Source organism: Lytechinus variegatus, chromosome 18 (genome assembly GCF_018143015.1).
Source record: "Lytechinus variegatus isolate NC3 chromosome 18, Lvar_3.0, whole genome shotgun sequence".
Taxonomy (NCBI): domain Eukaryota; kingdom Metazoa; phylum Echinodermata; class Echinoidea; order Temnopleuroida; family Toxopneustidae; genus Lytechinus; species Lytechinus variegatus.
The window spans coordinates 2,271,664-2,297,093 of NC_054757.1; the positions used below are offsets into that span (position 1 = coordinate 2,271,664).

Here is a 25,430-nt window from a genome sequence, read left to right on the forward strand (position 1 = left end):
CTCTCTTCCCTTTTCTCCCTTTTCCTCTCTCCTCCCCCTCCCCTCCCCCTTCCCCCTTCCCCTTGTCCTCTTCTATACCTCTTCTCCTTTTCTTTCCCTCATCCTTCTGCTGCTTTAGTGGATTGAGATTTTCATTGTCTTTTAAATTATATGTCACCAGATTTCTTTGTAACGACCAACTCCTACCTCTCACCTCCATTCAGGCTCTGTACTTGGATCCGTCTTTCTACTCGATGATTATTCCATTTATTTATTTTTTCAGGACAACTCTACATGCCTGATTGAGTCTGCGAAGGGTGGTCATTCCGATGTGATGGTGCTTGTTCTAGAGTACCCTACCAATATGATCGCCCACCCTGAGGGTATGGCTACACCACCAACACCAGATCAAGGAGAGGTGAGTCCACATTGACAAAACATAATTTAAAGTGATTTTGTGTAACTCTGTGGAGGTCAGTATATGCAATAACATTTCGTGAGTAAACCCTGAAATTTTGTTTCATAAGCATCATTACATGTTTCGCATTAGTAAAAATTATTAGAAACATTTGTATATATATTTGTTTGATTTGATATGAATCATTTCTCAAGTGAAAAATGGGCTGAAGAATTCAGGATATGATCTAGGTATGTAGCTTTGTGATAGCCAAGCACTACAGGTTGTTAATGATGATGGTGTTTCTGTGATTGTTTTCAGGTATCTCGAGTCCCAACCCAAGCACTTCCTATTGTCGTCCCGCCTCAGGAACCAGATAAACACCCGGAGGAAGCCCACCTTGTTGAATTCAGTGGTAGGTCCATCAACATATTTCAACTCTACTCTAAGTTTTGGTGTGATGAATATTCTGAACCCTGCAGACCTCTGCCCTATTCACTTCTAATATTCGTGATGCTCAATTTGATTACAGATATTAGTATACCATATAATATAAAGAATAAGAGTTCTGCTTTGAAATGTACAATATGAAACGAAGGCAGTAATTGAGAAACTCTAGACAAAAAAGAAATATGAATTTCAGCCTTGGGCCTTTATCAGATATGACAAAATTTGTTATTTCATGCAAAAAAAAAAGTGCATAAATGCCCTTGCCCTCTGGTTATGATTATCCTGATAACAGTATTAGCATATATCAGTATAAATCTGCAAGATTATTTAGGGGGGGGGGGGTGGAGGTGATGCCACCTGCATCTGCCATTACATTAGTATGACCCTGCAGTAGAATATCTTTCATGTGTCCATGAATTTATCTGTGAACTGTAACTGTAGACTCTAAAAGAATTGTGTTTTACCCCCATCTTTTAAACCAGGGTCATCCCTCCTAGGCCGTGGGCAGCAGACCACTGTTGTATCATCTTCTACCCCAGATGAATCTTTGTACCAAAGAATGGCGAGCTCTACGGTCGCCACCACCACCACCCTTACCAATACCATCACCACTCCTGCAGGAGCTCCCAGCTCCCTAGAAACCATGGATGCCACAGGGATCTTCAACAAGACCATCCCTACCAACTTCTCTCCTACCAACATCGTGGCTTCCACGTCGCTACCCGACACTACCATCTCCAAGCTGGATGTGGCGGCAATGGCGCCGATGGGAGTCGGCAATGCCAAAGGCCACCATCGAACTGCAGAGGAGCAGATTCTGGAGAAGCAGCAGATCTATGCTGAACTCCAGAAGGTGGAAAGGGAGCTGCAGCAGCGGATTGAAGTGCCGGTGATTCCAAAGGGTTTCCAAGGACAGGGTGTGGATGAAACAGAGCCCTCCAAGCTTAATCTACCAGTGTCCCTTCCAGCTGGTGCTACTGTACCGAGTAGCATCCCCTCAGCGGTAGCGTCCCAAGCAGGGATCAGTTCTGCTCCTGTAGTAAATAGTGCTGCTGGTGTTGACCCTCCAGATAGCTCCCTGTTGGCTGGTGTTCCAGAGAGCAATAGCAATCAGTCAGGCAACCAGAAGCAGTCTGCGGTTCAGGTTCCACCTCACTTACAGCCACTCCCTCCGTCTGTGTCCGATGGTGAGGAAAGCGGGGATAACGAAGACGACTTGGCCCTCGATACCAGGGATATCCGAATCGTATCCTCCGTCCCTTCCCAGCATGAAGACAAAGGTAGTGGAGAAAGTGCTGCTGATGTTCTTGGGGCGGGTGTCCGACACGAGCCTCTGGGATGTGAATCCCAGTCACCACCATCTTCATCAGTGGCACCTCCTACATATGAATCGTACAACCAAAGCAGTAACTGCAATTGCGACCCCACAACTACCTTGCCAGCAACGGCAGCATCACCGTATAACCCAGCTCTTAGTTCACAGCTCGTGGGACACACCCCTCTCCTTCCTGCTCCAGCCTCCGTACCGTCACCTCTACCGGATGTGGAGACCCTCCTCAAGGAATCATCTGGTACCCAGGTGGACTCCACTAGTCTGGCGGCGGCAGGTATTGGTCAAGCTGTGCTGAGCAGTGGTGCAGTGCAGATCACAGCAGGTACAAGTGCTAATAACATTGCAGGGATGTCTGGAGCCATGGTAACTGGAGCCATGGTCATGCCACATGGTTACCGGGAAGTTCATAGAGGTGAGCAAATCTTGTCCTGTCCATTTATTTCTTTTTCTCCACATCGACAAAAAAAATATGTCTAAGAAAGGAAATACTATGTATCGACGTTGATACTAACATTAAGATTAATTGTCCCATCTGATCAATTGTATGTTAATTATTTTATGCATTGATAGTCATACCTTTCACTTGATATTTTGTTTGGAATTATTCTTATAATTCTCAATATTATTCTTAGCCAATCAAATTCTATGAATTCAATTGTTTTGATAGTAGTTTCATAAAATGTGGCCCTTCTTCCCCTTACTGATTAGTTTCCAATTTTTAACATGATGTATTTCTCTAAACCTTTGCACTCCGTTTTAGGATAATTTTCAAGGATTTGGGGTGTACCAAGTTCTGAAACATCAGGACATTTTTTCTATTTGCAGAAAATCTGTCGACATGGGCAAATTACCCAGAAATAACCCAAATATGGTAAACTTGTTCTTGCTCGTATCAGTTGTGATTAAGCTTCTTTGTCAGCCATGATCAGGCATCAATTGATTGGAGGAAGTCAATTAATTCCTATCCAAAATTATCAAAATTCAGATATAAATTGCCAACAAGGGTACATACATCTCATAAAGCAAGTAACCCTTGTTGCACAGTGCATCTGATGATTCTGTACTTCATATTCACAGATGCTGAAAAGAGACCTGTTGAGTCTAAGAAGCCAGCTCGCCAAACCCAATCGGTAGGCACACAGTGCGACCGTTCATCCATACCCCACCACCACCAGGTCGTACCAGCTCCTATCATGCTGACCACCGGTGGAGCAGGGGTAGGAGCTTTGGGGGCAGGGGTAACCACCACCACCGCTGCCCTTGTCCCGTCTCCTGCCTCACCGGGCAGCTACGACCAAGCCCACTTTGCACCGCACCCACCCGTCGAGATCGATGCCCAGACAGAGAGCAATCACGACACGGCTCTGACTATTGCTTGCGCAGGGGGGCATGACGACTTGGTTCAGATGCTTCTGGAAAAGAGTGCCCAGATCGAGCATCGAGATAAGAAAGGTAGGTAGCATCCTTATAGTTTCAGGGTTTCCAGCCCATCAGGGAAATCAAGGAATTTGATCAATAATACCTCAAATATCAGGGAAAATGCCTCGAAGGAAGGAAAAAATCAGGGAAGTTTGATCAGCCCCAAAGTCAAAAGCACAGAGTCAGTCAGACTCTGTTATATTTTGTTGCATATCAAAGCATCATCCGTTGAATGACTGGTTATGGTGGTTTTTTAGTGGGTTTTTTTTAACATGTAATTCACTGCAACAACGTGGAAAACATGCGAAACTGAGATTGTGTTTAATTAATTATCAGGGAATTTTTAAACTTCATCAGGTGAATATCAGGGAATTTTGTTTTCTTGTAAAGCTGGAAACCCTGTAGTTTACAACTTGGGATACAATGGCTTAAAATGAATTCTCAATATCTCTGTAGCCTGGTGCACACTTCAATCATCTATTTATGATCAGATATACATTAAGAAAATTTCAAGCATTTTATTTTTAGACCTATGATATCATGATGATCATTCCTGATATTGGAATGTATAAAATTACAATCAAAGCACTAATCGATTCAGGTCTTTCTGTTGGAATAAAAGTGGATTCAGTTCCAAATTATGATGGATTATAATAATGAGTCTTGCCATTGGCTATGATTTTTGTCTCACCTGCGAAGCAAAGTGAGACTATAGTCGCCGCTTTTCCGACGGCGGCGGCGGCGTCAACATCAAATCTTAACCTGAGGTTAAGTTTTTGAAATGACGTCATAACTTAGAAAGTATATGGACCTAGTTCATGAAACTTGGCCATAAGGTTAATCAAGTATTACTGAACATTCTATTAGAGTTTCATGTCACATGACCAAGGTCAAAGGTCATTTAGGGTCAATGAACTTAGACCATGTTGGAGGAATCAACATCGAAATCTTAACCTGAGGTTAAGTTTTTGAAATGTCATCATAACTTAGAAAATATATGGACCTAGTTCATGAAACTTGGACATAAGGTTAAGAAAGTATCACTGAACATCCTGCATGAGTTTCACGTCACATGACCAAGGTCAAATGTCATTTAGGGTCAATGAACTTTGGCCGAATTGGGGATATCTGTTGAATTCCCATCATAACTTTGAAAGTTTATGGATCTGATTCATGAAACTTGGACATAATAGTAATCAAGCATCGCTGAACATTTTGTGCAAGTTTCAGGTCTCATGATTAAGGTCAAAGGTCATTTAGGGTCAATGAACTTTGGCCGAATCGAGGGTATCTGTTGAATTACCATCATAACTTTGAAAGTTTATTGGTCTAGTTCATTAAACTTGGACATTAGAGTAATTAAGTATCACTGAACATCCTGTGCGCGTTTCAGGTCACATGACCAAGGTCAAAGGTCAATGAACTTTGGCCGAATTGGGTGTATCTGTTGAATTACCATCATAACTTTGAAAGTTTATGGATCTGATTCATGAAACTTGTACATAAGAGTAATCAAGTATCACTGAACATCCTGTGCGAGTTTCAGGTCACATGATCAAGGTCAAAGGTCATGTAAGGTCAATGAACTTTGGCCATGTTGGGTTTTTTGTTGAATAACCATCATATCTCTGTAAGTTTATTGGTCTAGTTCATAAAAAGTGGACATAAGAGTAACCATGTATCACTGAACATCTTGTGCGAGTTAGAGTAGTATTCAAAGTCAGCACTGCTGCTATATTGAACTGCGTGATGCAGGTGAGACGGCCAGAGGCATTCCACTTGTTAATTGATTCATGACTTGAAAGATTGATGAATACACATGTAGGTAAGCTACTGTTACTTGACTTTAATGGTGTCTTTCTTAAAGGTATTGTTTAACTTTGTGAGCAGCCAATTTAAAAAAATCTCAAACCAAGATGAAACATGTGTACAAGTGCATGTATTAGAACAAATAAACCCTGAAAACAACCATTATTGAGAATGAAAAGCTAAAACTACAAGGCAAACCCCGATTTTGTAAATAGGCGTCTTATAGGCGTCTTATAGACACCTAAATAGTACACATAAGTGTATGGGATGAAATTAAGATGGTGTTTCCGGTCACTTTATATTTCAATTTTTGAAGCACTAAATAATCATTTTCGAACGCAATTTTTTGGGGGGCTTCATTTTTGTAACATATCACAGACACTGGTGACAAGTGTGACCTTCTAGCTCAGATTTTTTAAAAGTCAAACCAATGTTAACCAATCACTTTAACCGTTCTCTCTGTGCAGGGTTTACACCACTCATCTTAGCAGCCACCGCGGGTCATTACAAGACTGTGCAGATCCTCCTCAATCACAATGCAGACATCGAAGCTCAATCTGAGAGAACCAAAGATACTCCCTTATCCCTCGCCTGCTCAGGTGGACGATACGAGGTCAGTTCCATTACCCATAATCCCCAGGGATGCCAGTTTTCAGGCAAAAACCTGAATTCAGGCCCTGACAATTTATTTTCAGGCCACAGTTTTAGCATTTTTGTGTACAAAATATTGTATTCCAGGTGATTTTCAGGCCCTCTAATCAATTCCAACTGGCATCCCTGAATCCCGCTCTTGCTATCTAAGTATAAACATCAGGGAATAATTTTGCTGTACAAATTTGAATAGCATTTTTGGTCATGAAAGAAAAGCTCTCGACTAAGAAATGTACAGTTCCATGTAAATATGTGCTATACAAAAGACTTCATGCATAGCAGTCTTTCAAAAATGTGGAGGAAATTGCGATGCGATACCAGGAAAATTATTCCCTGAACATGTTTCCTACCCGTTTTAGCCTCTATAGTAGTAGTATTTATAGTCTTATTTATTTACAAGTGTTCTATTGTCAAATGAATTGTAATATAGCTAAATGCTGCTTTTAAATTTAATTAACCTGAATTTAATCTGTATCCCGATTTGGAGGGGTAAAATGTGTAATATTTCATGCATGATATCCTGTTTCCATAACCTAAATACCGTATTAAATATGAAAGGAGTGGTTTCAGCAGGGTTTGTATTGGTCAAAGAATTTCAGGAAAGTTGAGGAATTTTAAAAAAATATATAGGTGGTTTATTGAAGAGTTGCAAAATTTAGGGGAGAGAAATAGGTTAATATCTTTTTGGTAGTTGTAGAAATTCACTTATCCTAAGTATTTTTGGGGGTCAACCTTTCAAACATGGCATGAATGCAGAGAAATGCCTGGGTCCCATAATGCAAAGATTAGCCATTCATCGTGCACTTGATTTTCATGATCGATTGTACAATGTAGTCAATGCAATCAGTTGTAAAAAAAAATGTTGCTTAGCTGTGTGTTACGGGCCCCTGGTTATATTATTCCTCGATGTGGAGGGCAGTCATGAAAGTTTTCAGCACTGAGTAGATTGTCAGCTGTGAAAGTTTCCTTTCGAACCCTTGGTTTTTATTGGCGGAGAAGCACTGGTCTTTGACAGTTACCATAGCAACAGTCAGAAAATGGAATATTGTCAGAGCTGATAAACTAAGAGGATTCCTTGGTCATCATATAATTGCTCATTTAACCATTTTCCATCAGACAGCAAAGCATTTCGCCAAGACGTGTACTGATAATTGTTTCAGGAACATTTCTCTTAACCTAAACTCATCTTTTTTTTTCATTCTGATGTCTTCAACAGGTTGTAGAGCTATTACTGTCACACAGTGCTAATAAGGAACATCGTAATGTATCAGACTACACCCCGCTCAGTCTGGCTGCTTCGGGTGGCTATGTTAACATCATCAAACTTCTACTCAGATATGGAGCAGAAATCAACTCCAGGTATGTCACAAGGTGGTTGAATTTATTGAATGGAAATATTTAAATATTTACTCTTGTTTTTGCCTATTCTGTCAAAATTTTATGTTCTAAGTAAAACCAAAATTGGGATTTAAGAGTTTATGTGACATCATTGGTTCGCTGACTGGTGGAAGTTTAACCAAGCTTGCATGGTATTCATGTACCATGTTGGCTTTAAGGCAGATACGCTTCTTGATCATTAATGAAAAATGGTTGAGGGACAAGAAATCTCAAATTCTTTTAAGGTGCAAATGAAATCCAGTAAATATTGGTTTCAATGCAAAATGTAATTTAGGTGAACATAAGAATGAAAAAATAATTATGCATTAGACATGTGGGAATTTTTTTTATTTTTAATTTCCTTCTGGGATTTTTATCATTGTATCCCTATGAGAAGGAAAAATATTAGTTTGGGATTTATTAATTATTAATGTGTATGATACTTGTTGCTAGAGCTCACTACTGCCTAAAAATAACAATTTTTTTCAATCATTCTACTATGTAAAAGTTCATCATTAATATCTTAAAGAAATCCCCCCCCCCAAAAAAAAAAAGGAGAGAGAGAGGACATATGATAAAGAGGTTTTTTGTTGTGATCTTAAATCTTTTTTTATGCAGAACGGGCAGTAAGCTTGGCATTTCACCCCTCATGCTGGCGGCCATGAACGGTCACACTGCAGCGGTCAAACTCTTATTGGACATGGGTAGTGACATCAATGCCCAGATTGAGACCAACCGAAACACTGCCCTCACGTTGGCTTGCTTCCAAGGTCGGACTGAGGTCGTCAGCCTGCTCGTTGATCGCAAGGCCAACGTGGAGCATAGGGCTAAGGTAATGAGAAAAATGAATACATGTGAACTTAAAGGGTGTTTCCACAAGGTATTAAGCGCATAGGGATGCATTTGGCAGTGATATGCGCTATATAAGCGTGTTGGTATTATTATTATTAAGTGTGACGAAGAGTCAGGCATAAATCCCAACGCACACACACTCACTAATACTTAATCTTAGGCAAAAAAAAATTGTTGACTTGGCATAACAGGCCAATGAAAATTTGGATGGGTAGGGCAGATTTTTTTTTTTTGGTAGTTGTCGCCTAGACTACATGTAGATCTAGATCTGTACATCTATTTGCATACTGGTACGTGAAATTAGCAATTTATACACATACATACATGCAGTGGCATAGAACTGGTCCTCAGACCTAGGAATGATCTGATGAGTGGGCATGTTTATGACACAAGCTAACGAAAGAGCGGAGTCTAAGTAATCATCATATCCTCCTTTTTTTTCCCCATTTCTAGACGGGACTGACCCCTCTAATGGAGGCAGCCTCTGGTGGCTATGCAGACGTTGGGAGGGTTCTCATCTCAAAGGGAGCTGACGTCAATGCACCACCAGTACCATCCTCCAGGGACACTGCTCTGACCATTGCTGCGGACAAGGGCCACTATCGCTTTGTGGAACTACTCCTACAGCACAAGGCAGCAGTGGATGTGAAGAATAAGAAAGGGCAATCGTCACTCTGGCTTGCATGCAATGGTGAGTTCGAAAATGATACTAGATTCAACAAATTTTGCCTCGATCGTATGCTTGTGGAATAAGTTTCTGGATAAGGGTAGTTTAGGGTATTTTGAAAGATATGGGTAAGTTGAGGATAAATGAATGATAAATTTAGAGTAAGGTGAAGGATAAGTGTATGTTTAGGATAAATGAACCAGACAATTCTATAAATGTGTATTTCGAACAAATCACAATTTATCTCTGCTTTTCTAATTATGATAAGGTATAAGGCTTTCATCTAATACATGGCACAAGTAGTTCATGAAGTATAGAAAAAATGGGGAAAAATCAATAAAAAAATGAAAATCCATATTTTATCGTTAGAAATAGAAATCTTCTGAAAAGTCATTTTGCCCCATTGATCATGGGCCTGGCAGCCACTGTAGAATGAGGGTATGACATAGATCATAAGTGTTCATTATTTTATTGAGGCGTGTTGTTATTATTATTACCCCGGCTTTAGCTTGAGCTGCCTTTCAGCGCTCATGCATTCAAGGAATTAATCCTACCGGGTACCCATTCACCTCACCTGGGTCGAGTGCAGCACAACATGGATAAATTTCTTGCTGAAGGAAATTACGCCATGGCTGGGATTTGAACCCACGACCCTCTGTTTCAAAGTCAGAAGACTTATCCACTAGGCCACAACATGCCTCGGAATAGAATATTTCTAGATAGATGGCGCTATATAAATGCCTATTATTATTATTGATTTATGGTAACTTTTGTATCCTATTTCTCAGGTGGTCACTTTGACGTAGTGCAGCTGTTGGTGCATGCTGGTGCTGATATCGATAGCCAAGATAATCGGAAAGTCTCTTGTCTCATGGCAGCATTCAGAAAGGTAAAAAAAACTCTGTTCAAGTATTTTGAACAATAGTTGGTCCTACAAATGTATTTGAAATATTCAGGAACAACAGTAGGAGGTTGAAGTTGGAAATTAATTAGCATCATTCAACAATACAGGTTGCTAATATAGGAATTACCATTTACATGCAGAATTAGTGATTACTTAGGTCATAGACTGATCTGATGGGTGTGAATAATCAAGATTGTGTTTCAGAATATCCTTTTAAACAAAATTCAGATGTAATTTTTCCGTGTTTATTGTTAATGAACAGACTGGTGTTTTCACTTTTGGTGGGGGGTTCTTTTGTATTTCTATGTTGCAAGTTTGAATGGAAAAACAACATCGTTTGATTGAACATATGTGTAAAGATTTTCAAGATTTTTCCAGATTAAAGATTTTGAAGTATAAATGAAATGACATTTAAGTATGGATTTATGCAATCTAGATGTAGGGTGTCGCTGGCTTTCCATATTTGTTATTGATATGATTAATTGCAATTGCATGTAAAACGCGGCCCAGGTAGAAAATTATTCATTCAAAATAAAAAGCACACAACAGCTGTTCTGTTAAGTGTTTGTGGAGGATTCTACGTAGAAGTGTTATTGATTGTCAAACGTTTTATAGTTGTGATTGATATGATCATTTGCAACTGTGTGTGACACAGGGCCCCAGGTAGGAATATATTCCAAATGCAAAGTGCAAAATAGCTTTGATGTTTTATTGTTGTTGAGTGTTTGTAGAGTATTATTATTAGAAATGTTATTGATTGTCAAACGTTCTCTTGTTTCAGGGTCATGTGAAGGTTGTACGATGGATGGTGAAGCATGTCAATCAGTTCCCATCGGACACAGACAGTATGAGATACATCGCTACCATCTCAGATAGGGTAAGCCAACCCCATTTCATCAAACTTGAAAAGCCTTTGAAATCCTTCCTTTGATTGGGGAGAGAAGCCAGCATTTGGTGTTGATATAATGATTATTGAAATGGGATACTTTTACAGGGGTATGAGAGTTCAGATTTTTAGCTGATTTCATTTTTTTTTTCAGCTGAATTTGTGCTTATATTTGGCTTTCCTCTGTACAAAAAGTATGGGAGCTCTCTCTATTTCAGACTTTTTCAACACTCTTCAGCTTTTTTCAGATCTTTTTATTTGTGACCACTCACACCCCTGCTTATATGAGTTTCACACAGTTGTAACAAGTGGGGAAATCCGTATGTATGCACGAGTATGACCCCTATCTCCTGGACCTACCTGAAATGATTTGATTCTGCTTTGTTCTTCATATGATTACATGTCATATTTTCAAATTATCAGATATAATAAGGGGGCCCCTTTTCATCAAATTTTTAAAGCTTTAAGCCTTTGAAATCCTTCCTTTGGTGGAGAGAAGCCAGCATTTGGTGTTGATATAATGGCTTTTGAAGTTGGATCCTGATAGGAGTTTTGAATGTTTGTAACAAGTTACCAATTTGTGAAAGTATGTAGATCTTATCCTCAGATGGTTCATCTCTGCTTTGTTCTTCATATGAAAAAGTGTTGAAGTGTGATGATTCTATCTTCTCAAATTATCATGGATTGAGCAGTTTATGAAATGAAATAAAACATTTCGGTTTAAAATATAACCCATCTTCCTCTTAGCAGACTCTCAATGTCTACACAGAATCCAGGGAGATCTGTAGTCTTCCTGGTTTTTAGGGAGGATCCCTGAAAATCGAAGCATTTTACAGTTGAAACTTCTTTAAACTCAAAAAATTACTCAACATCTCCTTTATTCATGTATGATTACTCTATAGGATTGTGATAAGTTCTATGAAAAAAATAAAGAAAATCAAATGTCTGTACCAATTCTGCTTGAAAGCTTATTGCTTACTGATGTAGTTGGGCCAGACATTAATTATATCCTTAAAAGTTTTCATCCTATTACTGTGAAAAACTTCTGAAAACTCAACATCTCCTTTACTCATGTATGATTGCTCTATAGGATTGTGATAAGTAAGTTATTTGAAAAAATTAAAGAAAATCAAATTTCTGTACTAATTCTGCTTGAAAGCTTGATGCTTACTGATTTAAGTCAGCCTTACATTCATTTCTCTTGTACTTTTCATCCTGATTATCTGTCTATTATTACAGGAGGTTCTGAAGAAGTGCCAGCAGTGTATGGAGATCATTGTAGTTGCTAAGGAACGTCAAGCAGCTGAAGCTAATAAACATGCTAACATCCTCCTAGAGCAGCTAGAATCAGAGAAGGTAAGAGATCATTGTAGTTGCTAAGGAACGTCAAGCAGCTGAAGCTAATAAACATGCTAACATCCTCCTAGAGCAGCTAGAATCAGAGAAGGTAAGATATCATTGTAGTTGCTAAGGAACGTCAAGCAGCTGAAGCTAATAAACATGCTAACATCCTCCTAGAGCAGCTAGAATCAGAGAAGGTAAGAGATCATTGTAGTTGCTAAGGAACGTCAAGCAGCTGAAGCTAATAAACATGCTAACATCCTCCTAGAGCAGCTAGAATCAGAGAAGGTAAGAGATCATTGTAGTTGCTAAGGAACGTCAAGCAGCTGAAGCTAATAAACATGCTAACATCCTCCTAGAGCAGCTAGAATCAGAGAAGGTAAGATATCATTGTAGTTGCTAAGGAACGTCAAGCAGCTGAAGCTAATAAACATGCTAACATCCTCCTAGAGCAGCTAGAGTCAGAGAAGGTAAGAGATCATTGTAGTTGCTAAGGAACGTCAAGCAGCTGAAGCTAATAAACATGCTAACATCCTCCTAGAGCAGCTAGAATCAGAGAAGGTAAGAGATCATTGTAGTTGCTAAGGAACGTCAAGCAGCTGAAGCTAATAAACATGCTAACATCCTCCTAGAGCAGCTAGAATCAGAGAAGGTAAGAGATCATTGTAGTTGCTAAGGAACGTCAAGCAGCTGAAGCTAATAAATATGCTAACATCCTCCTAGAGCAGCTAGAATCAGAGAAGGTAAGATATCATTGTAGTTGCTAAGGAACGTCAAGCAGCTGAAGCTAATAAACATGCTAACATCCTCCTAGAGCAGCTAGAGTCAGAGAAGGTAAGAGATCATTGTAGTTGCTAAGGAACGTCAAGCAGCTGAAGCTAATAAACATGCTAACATCCTCCTAGAGCAGCTAGAATCAGAGAAGGTAAGAGATCATTGTAGTTGCTAAGGAACGTCAAGCAGCTGAAGCTAATAAACATGCTAACATCCTCCTAGAGCAGCTAGAATCAGAGAAGGTAAGAGATCATTGTAGTTGCTAAGGAACGTCAAGCAGCTGAAGCTAATAAACATGCTAACATCCTCCTAGAGCAGCTAGAATCAGAGAAGGTAAGATATCATTGTAGTTGCTAAGGAACGTCAAGCAGCTGAAGCTAATAAACATGCTAACATCCTCCTAGAGCAGCTAGAGTCAGAGAAGGTAAGAGATCATTGTAGTTGCTAAGGAACGTCAAGCAGCTGAAGCTAATAAACATGCTAACATCCTCCTAGAGCAGCTAGAGTCAGAGAAGGTAAGAGATCATTGTAGTTGCTAAGGAACGTCAAGCAGCTGAAGCTAATAAACATGCTAACATCCTCCTAGAGCAGCTAGAGTCAGAGAAGGTAAGAGATCATTGTAGTTGCTAAGGAACGTCAAGCAGCTGAAGCTAATAAACATGCTAACATCCTCCTAGAGCAGCTAGAATCAGAGAAGGTAAGAGATCATTGTAGTTGCTAAGGAACGTCAAGCAGCTGAAGCTAATAAACATGCTAACATCCTCCTAGAGCAGCTAGAATCAGAGAAGGTAAGAGATCATTGTAGTTGCTAAGGAACGTCAAGCAGCTGAAGCTAATAAACATGCTAACATCCTCCTAGAGCAGCTAGAGTCAGAGAAGGTAAGAGATCATTGTAGTTGCTAAGGAACGTCAAGCAGCTGAAGCTAATAAACATGCTAACATCCTCCTAGAGCAGCTAGAATCAGAGAAGGTAAGAGATCATTGTAGTTGCTAAGGAACGTCAAGCAGCTGAAGCTAATAAACATGCTAACATCCTCCTAGAGCAGCTAGAGTCAGAGAAGGTAAGAGATCATTGTAGTTGCTAAGGAACGTCAAGCAGCTGAAGCTAATAAACATGCTAATATCCTCCTAGAGCAGCTAGAGTCAGAGAAGGTAAGAGATCTGGGCCCCATCTTACAAAGAGTTATGATTGATCCGATCAATCACAACTATGGCCGGCCAGCAACGTCAACATGTATTATTTATGTTTGTTCAAGATATTTTAGAACTATGATGAATATTCATGCATTTCATTGTTTTCTTGAAAATTCAATGTGATTCTCTTTGTTTGCAAAGGACATTGTGCAAATTTCCTGTAGAAAAAATTGTGACACTGAACCAATCAATCGTAACTCTTTGTAAGACAGGGCAGCGAGTGAAAAGTGAGCTGGCTCGCCAGAATTTTAACTCTTTGCTCTTGACCGGCAACCAAGCAATGTCCCAAATTCAGTGGTGCCTGGACGGCCACTGTTCGGTGCCCAGGCGAAATTGGCTAAAAATTTGCCTCCTGGTCACCGAGCAGGCTAATTTTGGGGGTTGTGACACCTTAGCATCAGCTACATGGGCATTATTTTTTAGTGCAAGAAAGGATCATCAGTCATTTGTAAAGTCTTTTGTAACTTAGAAATAGCCAATCATAATCAAGGTTTCTATGATAGTTACCAATTGATCAAGTTACCATAATTATAAGTCCTTATGAAACTGGCCCTTGACAACGGATCCAATTGTTCCTGGTGTGTCAAAAAGTTTGAATTTAGAAATGTTAAAACAAAAGAAGACCATACAAACCCTTGTGAAATTACAATTACCCCTCATATTTTAACCTTTTTTTTTTGTTTTGTTTCGCCTTTAGACAAGAGAGGAGAGTCGTAAAATGGCAGCTGCAAAACGGCGCGAGAAGAAGAAAAAGAAGCGGAAGGAGAAGCAGCAGAAAGGAGGACCGAACAACAGCTCACCGGAACCTGAACAAGACGATGACGAAGAAGATAATAGCCTCGGGAGAGAAACCAGTGAGTCATATGAAAGTATGTACATGCATGTTTCTATATATGCATGTACAATTATGTAATAAAAACTAATCAATGCTAATGCTTGTTTTTCCCTTGATTGGCAGGTTTTCGATCTTTTTTCCAAGATGCACGCAGTTGCAGATCTGGGGGAAGGGGGGGGGCACAATGCCCCCTTTTGAGAGGCACAAATAATATTTTGAGTCGAAAATGTCATGCATAGGCTAGTGAGGACCTCTTTTTCTTTTTTGTTTCTTTTTTTGGGGGGGTATTTTTTTTTTTTTTGCTTGTCAAATTGCTCATGACAAAAACCTCAATTTGGTAGTGAAGACCTTTAGGTGCATGTTTTGAATCCATAAGACAATTTTGATATTTCCTTTTAACTTTTTTTTTCCTTTGGACAGTCTTGATTTTAAGGTATACATAAGAAAGATAATTTTATAACTTTCATAACTTTGGAGTATCTTATGTAAAAATGTTGTTATTTTCGAATGCTTATAATCTACTAATAGGAAATGTTATGTGCTATATCAGAAAATAAGTTCACAATTCTGTGTGCTCGCCCTTCTTGGGGACCCAGATAGGCTGGCTCCTCCTAAAGGTACCTTTGAATAACTTTGACAGATGTATGGCGCTATACATAAGCTGTGCATAATCATCAAATATAAACTTTGTAAAATTGTTAAAATTGAAGCAAGCTATTATTGTTGTTTGTAGTTGAAGACCTTGTACCACTGGAGCCACCATCAGCCACCACCACAACCACCATCGGTAAGGTCCGTACCAAGGACACCACCACTACCACCACAGCTCGCAACAACGGTCAGTCCATCACCACCACAACCACCACCACCACAGTCAACAAGAAGAACAAGAACAACCTAAGCAGTATCATCACGGCAACGTCACAGGGAGGAGGTGGCAGCAACGCTGTGGTTACCGCCACAACCACAGCCAGTACCACGCATACCACCACGGTTGCAACGTCTACCACATCCTCGCATAGATCATCCGCATCATCAAATGTCATCAACCAAGCCAGCAACAAAGCAGCTCTTCTAACCAACATCAAGGTCATTATAAAAGTCTTCTAAGAAGGTTTTGTATTAGTTGGTGATAAAGATGATATGAAGAATGATATTCATAATAATGCATGTATTTGCATTCTGGGATTTGACACTAATTATCAAAAATTACAAAGTTTTAAATACACTTTGAATGAATATTTCAACTGAATGGGTATTAAGAAATCACTTGATCAATTGAATATATGTAGTTAGTTTGTATGAGTCCAAATTTAGTTTAGATCATAAATGGATCCAGCCAGAATTTCATTACAATTTGTGAATGAGAAGCAAAATGTTTATGAAACTGTTGCATATTTGCGTGATGAAAGGAACTATAGATGTGAGGGATCATGCAGTATTAATTTGAAACCTGTTGATATGTCCTTTCATCTCCTCTTTTGTACGTGTAACACCAGGAAATATTTTGTGGGCTCCGTAACACAATGCTTTGCAGTCAATCACTAAATACCAATGACCAATCAAGATTATTGTTGTATGCGCACTCTGTTTAAAATACTGACTGGGAGCCAATGAGCGCAGTTCTTTCATACTTGCAATTCATCGCAAACCTTTGTGTTACGGAGCCCTGGTGATTCGATTGTTTCTTGCCTGTTCAGCAAGAGAAATGTTGCTGGGCTTGGTTGCCATGAACATCTGAAGCTCTCGCAATAACCAGTAAATGCTCCTCTTATGATCCAGGCAAAAACATCAAGTGCAAAGGAACACGCCAACAACAAGGCCAACCAGAGCAGGACCATCTCTGCTTCAAGCAAGGAAGAGAGACAGAACAACAAGAACAGAGTGAATATGAATGGAGATGCTAAGGATGGAGGGAAGGAAGGAGCTAAGGAAGGAGGGAGACATGATGAGAAGATACGAGAAGAGAAGAAGAAGAAACGAATGAATATGAAAGAGAAGGGGCAGAATCACACCATGTAAGTAGTAATGATAATGATGATATTTTGTTCTTGTTCTGTTGTTCTTGATAACATCTTATGTCTCTATGGACTTCAATCTATTCATCTTGGTCTAGTGGACAAGCATTTCAAAGAATCAATTGCTGCTTGTCACAGTCTGTAGTAACCGGTGTGTTGGCTCAGTTGATAGAGCGTCCGTCTCACAATCGGGAGGTCGGGGGTTCAAACCCCGGCCTCGTCAGACCAAAAGACGTTAAAAGATGGGAGTTGCTGCTACCCTGTTTGGCGTTCAACAATTTAAAGGGATAGAGCCCCGTCGTTCCTGCGCTGCACAGCAGCTGCCGGGCCCACAGTCAATTGGGCAAAACAAATTTTTGGAGTATTTCATATCTGGTGTCTATTTTGAGCAGTAAAATGTGGATTTTTTTTTCTTCTATGTACCGATTTACCTGTCCTGGGTTGAGTATGGCAAATGAAGATTAATGCCTTGCCAAAGGATAGAGTAGTTTAGATTCTTTTGGTGATGGTGCGATAAGGTTTGTAAACAAACATTCATTTTAAAAATGCCGTATAGTACATTCTTATCTTAACTTTTCCCTGGCCAGACAGTTTCACTATGCTAAGCAGGCTTGGTTGGTACAGCAAGTTTACTCTCCCCAAAGATGACCCTATTACAGATTTTTCTGATGCTTGTCACTAAAGTCTGTATTCTGGAAATATTAGTCCACTCCCCTTGAAAGCTGACACTCATGATTTTCAAGGGGAATCCAACCTATCTATTAAAATATTGTGTGGGGAAAGGAGAAAAATAGATTAACAGTATGGTGAAAGTTTGAAAGAAATTAGACATGCAATGAGAAAATTATGACTTTTTTAAAATTGAGATCCCTGAACCTATGTAAACTTCAAATGGGCAACTTGGTAAGTAAATTAATACAATTGGGAAGTCCAACTTTCCCATAGGCCATGTACTTCATTATAAAGGATTTGTGGTTTTCTCTCAAGTACCACTTCCGGGGCAGTAATCCCAAAATAACCAATGTATCATAATGCTTTATGTCCTTATGAGAGTAAGGTATAGTTTGAAATAAAACTTTTGAAAAAGTGACAATTTTGATCATTTCATTTATTGTAGTAAACAGGAGAGTAGCCTTTGCCTTACATCACTATGCCATCACCAATGTGGCCAATTTGAAGTCCCCATGGGTATAGCAATTACCAGTTTTTACAACTTTTAAAAATTCATAACTCTCTCATAGTTCGTTCAATTTTGTCAAAAATGCCACCCATGTACTTGTCTGATTTTTCTTCAAATAAAAACAACCTTTCAGGGAACGGGTTCCCTTTTAACCCTTTGCATGTTTTCTCTATTTCCTCACATGTAGTAAACATGAGGACCAGAACTCCACCGGTCTAGACGGAGGAGGTAAGAAGTCGATGGGTCCTGGTGGAGATGCTGTTAGTCCTAGCATGAAGGGATCCTCTATCACTGCAGCTAGCCCTAAGAGAGGACAGAAGAGAGAAGAAGGATGGAAGGAAGTAGTCAGAAGGTAAACCTGCTCAAATAAATAATAATATAGGATTTGTATAGCGCAGGTATCCACCTTGCTACTTGCTCAAGGTGCTCCTATGTTATTGGGATTTCGGTGTGCACAGCTTATTGAGGAATTACTTCCTGGCGGTACCCATTTACCTCACCTGGGTCTAATGCAACACTGGATAAAGCTCTTGCTGAAGGAAAACACGCCATGGCTAGGATTCAAACCCACAACCCTCTGTTTGAAAGGCTAGAGTAAGAAACGCTTAACCACAACGTACCCATAATGCATTGTGTGAGGGCAAACTGACATATTTGGGTATATAGTGAGTTGAGTATCAAGAAAGAGTTGGGAATCATTTTTTAAAAGGGGTGAGGAAAAATAAACAAAAGAGCATTAAGGAAACGCCCTGCTATATAGTGGAAGTCCCCAGGTTTTCTGAATCACCAAAATCCGAATCCATGGAATTTTACGGAAAACAGAATTTCTCCCCGGCCATATAAATGAATTACGAAAAATACAGTGCAAATAATGAAAACCAGAAGAAAATTTGATAAAACAAAACTGCACAATTACATGTATTTAGTGAAAAATCTGTCCACCAAACCTCTTATGTGTTTACCAAGGTGTATCTGTAAGGAAACTTTAACATAATTTTCCCCAAAAATAGGATTTTGTCCCCATAGTCATATGTAGTTAAAGTGACATTTTGTCAACATGCATTCAGTAAATGTATTTTAGATCTGATTTCCATATATTTTCAATCAAACTGTTCCAGAAGCACCATTGGAAGAAACTCATTGAATCTTATTTTGAAATATATAAGCATTACCAAGAACCAGGGATAAAAATAATGTTTTTAGGATTAAAATAAATAGATGGTGAAAATTAATGTTTCTTTGCAAAAGAGATTTCACAATATTTCACATATTGATCGTGAATAAGTAGGATATTAAGCAAATAATCACAGTTGGTGAAGGTGATGGGAAAACTATCACTTGCATGGCAAGCTGGATGTAGCTTTTTGACCATCACATCAGAACAATGGAGGGGCAATGCACTTTCATATTGCGCAAAGTTTTACTGCAAGCGTGTAAGTTCAATGTGCATGCGCATCTAGACCCTGCAATCATCGTCACTGCAGGTAATGGAGAATGATGGAACCAAAAAATCGAATGGCAAAGACCTCTTTATTTTGCACTACTCAACTAATTTATAACGTGTTATAACCCAACGTGCTGAAGTGATCAGGGAAACACAAAAGTTTCGCCACTGCGAGTGATGATAGATTGGGAAACTACCCTTTATCACGTCACCGACTTCTGACCAATCCCATAACAAGATTCTTAGTATGCTGAATATAAATTCAAATAACTGAATTTTTATTAACTTGTATGATTATTTGATATATGTTTTCCCTTTATTTTGTATAGGTCCAAGAAAGTAACTGTACCAGCCAATGCCATCAGTAGACTAATAGGAAGAGGAGGATGTAATATCAATGCTATTAGAGATGCAACGGGAGCTCATATTGATGTTGATAGACAGAATAAAGGAAATGAACGCACTATTAATATCAAGTAAGTTATTTCAAAGGCGTTGTATTTGATTTGGTCTACATCCGCTTTGTCTACCTACAATTACAATATTGCCTTATTACCAGATAGCCTATTTACCATTTTGTCAAATATTCTAGTTAGGCTAAACCCATTTGGTCTAATATGCACCTTGGCCCCGTCTTACTAAGAATTACGATTGATCCAGTCAATCGTAACTTTATGGAAATCCATCAGTGTCATAATGTTTTCTACAGGAAATTTGTACAAATGTCCTTTGTTAACAAAAAGAAGCTCAGTAAATTTAAATGAAAACAATGAATGCACGAATATACATCATAGTTAGAAAATATTTTGAACAAACATGCGTAATAGATGTTGACATTACTGGTTATCCATAGTTACAATTGATTGGATCAATGTTATTAGAATCGTAGACAAAGTTGGAATTACACCATCTTGGCATTTGACTATTTCCTCCTAGTCAGTTTTAGACCAAGTAGATAAGATACCAACAATTTTTCTGGCCAGGAAAAGAGAAATATGACTTTGAGCTGAAAATCGGAATATACCAAATACTATGTAACATCAAATGGTCATGAAATATGATTCCACTTGTCCTCCTTAAAGTCTTAGTTTCAATTCAGAATTGGTCAATAATTTCTTGAAACCCAATAGTAATCAACCTTGTCTTTCTAAAATGAGAGATTTATTCAGAGATTATTAGAAATCATTGGTAACGCGCAAGTTTTAACCTTGTCGTTGTAAATCAGGGGTTCAGCGGATGCGACACGTCAAGCCCACCATCTAATCAGTGCCCTCATCAAGGATCCAGATGAAGATCTTAGCAAGCTGGTAGCTAAGATAAAGAAGTCTGTTGCACCTGCTGCTATACCAATCACCATGTTTACATTGGCCTCATCGTCATCCACATCAACCACGACATCATCGTCGTCATCACAGGCTGGGAGTAAGAGCAGTACACAGACTGGAACCACAGCGGCCAAACAGGCTACCAAGGTAGGCATCAAAATAGATTCTTCAGTGAACCGAGTGGAAATGAAAGTGCATATTTATTTCCTTTGGAACTTCTAAATTATAGTTTGACCAAGTTAAGTGAATTGTTATGCTGTATATGGGAATGTTATAAAGTATATCATACTTTCTGTTCGAATGATAACCAAGTATAGTGGACTTAGCTCCTTTATCTTTCAAACTATCATACAATTTGACCATTTGCTTTATGTCACATTGTTATGTTTGACTTGCTACTGGAGCCTACCAATGCTGTAAAGTCAGTATTAGTGAATAAGTTGGCAAATCTTCTGTACTGCTGAATAAAAGACTTGGATAGATTTATCATGAATATCCCCCCCCTGCAATAACCTGAAATGAAGATTTGTTTTAATGACGTTCATATATACATTGTTGACTTTTGTGATGATACTGATTAAAATGTGTTTCCTTCATTTCTTTTGCTGAAGATGAACCCATCTAGTACTGCCAGTCACCAGCCTCCGTCATCTAAGCAGAACTCACTACAACCCGGTCATCAGCAGCTTACACAGAGCCACAGTGCCCCAGCTAACACCCAATACCCAACCCAAATGACAGGAGGCATTCGTCTACCCAAGGGAGTTCAGCAGCACCAGATGGCAGCGCTGGCCCACCAGTGGGGTCGTCAACCTATTGTCAGACCGCCTGTTCCTACAACCATTACTGCTCCAAGCAGGGTGCCTGATCCCAGCCAGCATCAACAACCACCGCAGCCTCCTCAGCAACAAGGTAGAGGACCGATCTCGGTCAATGTAGCCCCTCCTGCAGGAAGTGCACCCCAGCAGGCATCTGCCAAGAGTCCTAGGAGCGGTGTGGCACGGCAGTTGTTCACCCAACCAGCCGGTAAAGCAGTTACGACCACCGTCTCGTCCAACCGACCCATCCAGAATGTGGCCGTGAGTGGATCTGGCGGGGTGATGGCCAGCAGTGCTCCGACGCCCGTCGGGACCATACCAGTATCGGTCTCGGCTCAGTCCAATGTCAACGCTGGTACGTTTGCATCCAAGATATCTGACAGCCGCTCCGGTCTCCTCCACATGCCACAGATGATGATGCCATCACAGAATCAGGGTATGGGAGAGCAGGTTGGATCAGGGATGCTTCAACAGCAACCTGACGGTAACCGTAGCGCTCCAGTGTCCACAGCTACGGGAGGGTTCAACTTCCTATCCCACATGAACCAGGGTATGAGCCAGAATCCTGCAAATGCTTTCGGCTGGAGTTCCTTAGCTCCTGGAGGTACCTTGAAAGAGGAAGGGAGTGGAGAAGAGAGCAGTTTCCCCAACTCTGAGGAGGCCAAAGCTCCAGGGTACAAACGGCTGTCGACTGGATCCATGCCTGTAGGAGACGCTGGGTTGCTTAGCACTGTCAACAACCTCCAAGGGAATCCAACCAACTACAACCCAATCCATTACATGCATACCCAACACCAAGCTCCACCCCATCCCCATGTTCCATCCAATCCCCACCCTCACTCTCAACCACACCTAAACACCCACCCTAACCAGCATCCCCACGTCCATCCAATAGAGCGACCCGACGTCGTCTCTGCATCCATGGCCCATGCCAACCTGTCCCACTTCTCACCCATCACCAACCCCCCTGCACCTTCCCCGACCCCACCTACCGCCAACGCCTCTCCAGGGACGTCTCCTAGGTCCGGTACCACCAGCCCCAGTACCTCTGTAGCCTCTCAGGATAGGAAACTACCACGCCCTATTGGGAACGAGCGTAGAGGGCAGCAGACTCATCGCCGTACACCTGTTGGGTTCGCTGATCTTCCTTTCACGTCTGCAGGAAGCATCTGGGCCCATCAAGGTAAAGATCTCATTGCTCTCTTTCCTTATTGAATGCCTTCAATTTCATCTATATCTTTATCGTATTTCATTGCACCTTTTCACCAAGATGGAATTAGAGGAAAAACAAACAATACCATTTTGCACTTGTGCTTTTTTCTTTTAGCTTTACTTGACAGCTTCGCCTCCATGTATAATCTGCAATTTATTTCTGTCAACTTCATGGTATTAAAGGACCTTATATATACCTTCCTGGCATTTAGTTCATCTTTTGCATTCAGGAATAAGTTTTAAAAATTGTATCTCTTCTATTTTCTGATAATTCACTTTCATTCCTGACATTTTACATCAAAACACACCGTCCCAAAATATGGAGGTTTCACATTTGTAATATGCAATCGCTTTGTTATCTGAATATTGAGCAAACATTTCTATTTCATCCTTGTTCTTTATGAATGAAGCTGGTGATGTGAACTGGCCTAATGCTTCAATCACTGTTGATGATATGGTAGTGAACACACCAGCTGCACCTATACAGAGACCTATCAGTCGACCAGAGAGTTACCACGGCCAACCTATGGGCGTACCTGTGGTAAGTACATCTTTGTAATTCATCTATTTTTATCGTTATGAGGGTGGTGTATCTGTTTGCAGTGGATGGTCTTTCCAACCACAAGGACCATGGTCCACAAAGCTTAGCGATTGATAATAGAGTTGATATGAATAATAGATTGGTCATAATTAGCCTTATGCTACAGCCACAGCAATGGAACCAAATAAACGGACCAATTGTATGTCATTGGTAATAACCTTATAGCTTGATTGGCATTTTGCTGGTGTGACTAGCATTCTGATTGTTTGTGTTTTATGGGGGTTAGAGGATTTACAGTAGACATGATAACCAAATTCAGTAGGATTTAATCATCCTCAAACTTCTAGAATTTTTTTCCTCAATGAATTCAAGATCAGAGACCAATCATGCTCAAGAATTGATGAGGAAATATATTTAATGATCTTTGACTGATTTCTTCAAGTTCAATATTGAAAATTGGGTAACATTGGCTACATCGCACTACTTGAAATGAGACCATTGGGTTATTTCACAAAGTTGTTTGTAAGTAACCTGGGACTTTACAAACAATTGGTGACCCCGTCTTGTGCTAAATTCCAGAATTTTGATTTCCCATTGATTTAAATCCCAAGAAGGGGTCCACAGTTGTTCTTAAAGTCATTATAAAGTTATTTGTAGAGCAGTGAGTCACATAAGAACAGCAATGTGAAATAGCCACTATTTTAGGGTTTTATACCTCTATCCATCACCAACAACATACCAACAACAGTCACCAATTAGGAAGTTTCTGACATTAATCTCTCTTCTTTCTTTCAGGGGATGTCTTACAACAGAGAGATATCTGACCAACAACCCCACCCTGGTGGATTGCCCCCTACCAACCACCAGCCCCACCCAGGTAGTCTACCCCCTGCACAGCCCTATGCCCTATACCGCCATGGGTATGGGTAACACCTCTGGACATCCAATGATAACATGGATTTAACAGCCAGGTAACATGGATAACTTCCAAAATAAGATCCTCACCAAAGGAAGTCTTCTACAAAATGAAGAAAAAGAGAAAAAATCCAATGATATGAAGACTGGAGAATTTCATCAAAATCGGAGCATAAAAATAAAGTTATCACATTTTTAAATTTTAGTTAGTACATTTTAAATTTTAGTTTAATTTAACAAAATAGTTATATGCACATCCTGATCGGTATGCAAATGAGACTGTTGATGTCATCCACTCACTATTTCCTATTTTCTCATTGTCCTGTGAAACAATTCCTTCCTGAACATGCAGAATTAGAATTGTTTAATACTATGTTTCAGTCACTTTGGCCCTTATTGTCAAATGTGTAAAAAATGAAATAATGTATAATTCAAACAATTAAACACAAAATAAATAATGAGAGAGGAATATCGTCGACTGTCCCATTTGCAAAACTTTAAAATGTCATAACTGTCTTATTTTACATATGAATTTAATGAAATTTTCAGCGTTATGCTAGTTTGATTTTTCCCTATTCATTAAAATCAACATTTTTCTGGGATGGACTTGACCTTTACCACTCATTTATGAGAACGTCTGTAAAACCAAGGTTATTTGTCACTATGTTGCAATAGATCTAGTACATTTAACTGAACCTTTGGGAATCTAAGCTGAAAAATAATAATACTGAAGATCACCAACAAAGAGAATTGCAAGATGAAAGATAAAGGCTAATTTTTTTTCTCTTTTATATGATGTGTACTTAATTGAATTTTCAGAGAGAGGTTAGGAATTTTTTATCATTACAAGTATGGTTCATCTTCTCATTTTACAATGTTTTTATTGATAAATTTATTAATTGTGCACAAATAATTCCTTGGGCACTGTATATTTTATTTTGAATTAGAGTGCCATTAACCTAAAAAACAACAACATTCCTTAAAAGATTTTTAAGAACCATTCAATGAATGTTTTCTTTTGTGTTTTTTCTGTTATGACTACCATAGGGTTGGCGAATGTGGAATCCACCTTCGATGTGATTTTCATCAACTTTGAGATCAATTCATTA

General features: G+C 39.6%; 1 protein-coding gene across 1 annotated transcript in view; it reads left to right on the top strand.

The window, feature by feature from the left end:
* The window catches only part of LOC121432140 (ankyrin repeat domain-containing protein 17-like), a 55,782-nt gene extending 31,446 nt beyond the window's left edge, over positions 1-24,336 (top strand). The window contains exons 13-32 of the mRNA XM_041629996.1: positions 263-397; positions 698-791; positions 1,309-2,571; positions 3,237-3,611; positions 5,855-6,000; positions 7,255-7,397; positions 8,034-8,247; positions 8,721-8,958; positions 9,723-9,823; positions 10,620-10,715; positions 11,964-12,080; positions 14,731-14,887; positions 15,602-15,957; positions 16,651-16,886; positions 18,254-18,418; positions 19,840-19,986; positions 20,736-20,982; positions 21,447-22,836; positions 23,276-23,406; positions 24,202-24,336. Of these exons, the coding sequence (XP_041485930.1) occupies positions 263-397; positions 698-791; positions 1,309-2,571; positions 3,237-3,611; positions 5,855-6,000; positions 7,255-7,397; positions 8,034-8,247; positions 8,721-8,958; positions 9,723-9,823; positions 10,620-10,715; positions 11,964-12,080; positions 14,731-14,887; positions 15,602-15,957; positions 16,651-16,886; positions 18,254-18,418; positions 19,840-19,986; positions 20,736-20,982; positions 21,447-22,836; positions 23,276-23,406; positions 24,202-24,336 (5,886 nt within the window). The remainder of the gene's footprint in view (positions 1-262; positions 398-697; positions 792-1,308; positions 2,572-3,236; positions 3,612-5,854; positions 6,001-7,254; positions 7,398-8,033; positions 8,248-8,720; positions 8,959-9,722; positions 9,824-10,619; positions 10,716-11,963; positions 12,081-14,730; positions 14,888-15,601; positions 15,958-16,650; positions 16,887-18,253; positions 18,419-19,839; positions 19,987-20,735; positions 20,983-21,446; positions 22,837-23,275; positions 23,407-24,201) is intronic.
* The last annotated feature ends 1,094 nt before the right edge of the window (positions 24,337-25,430 follow it).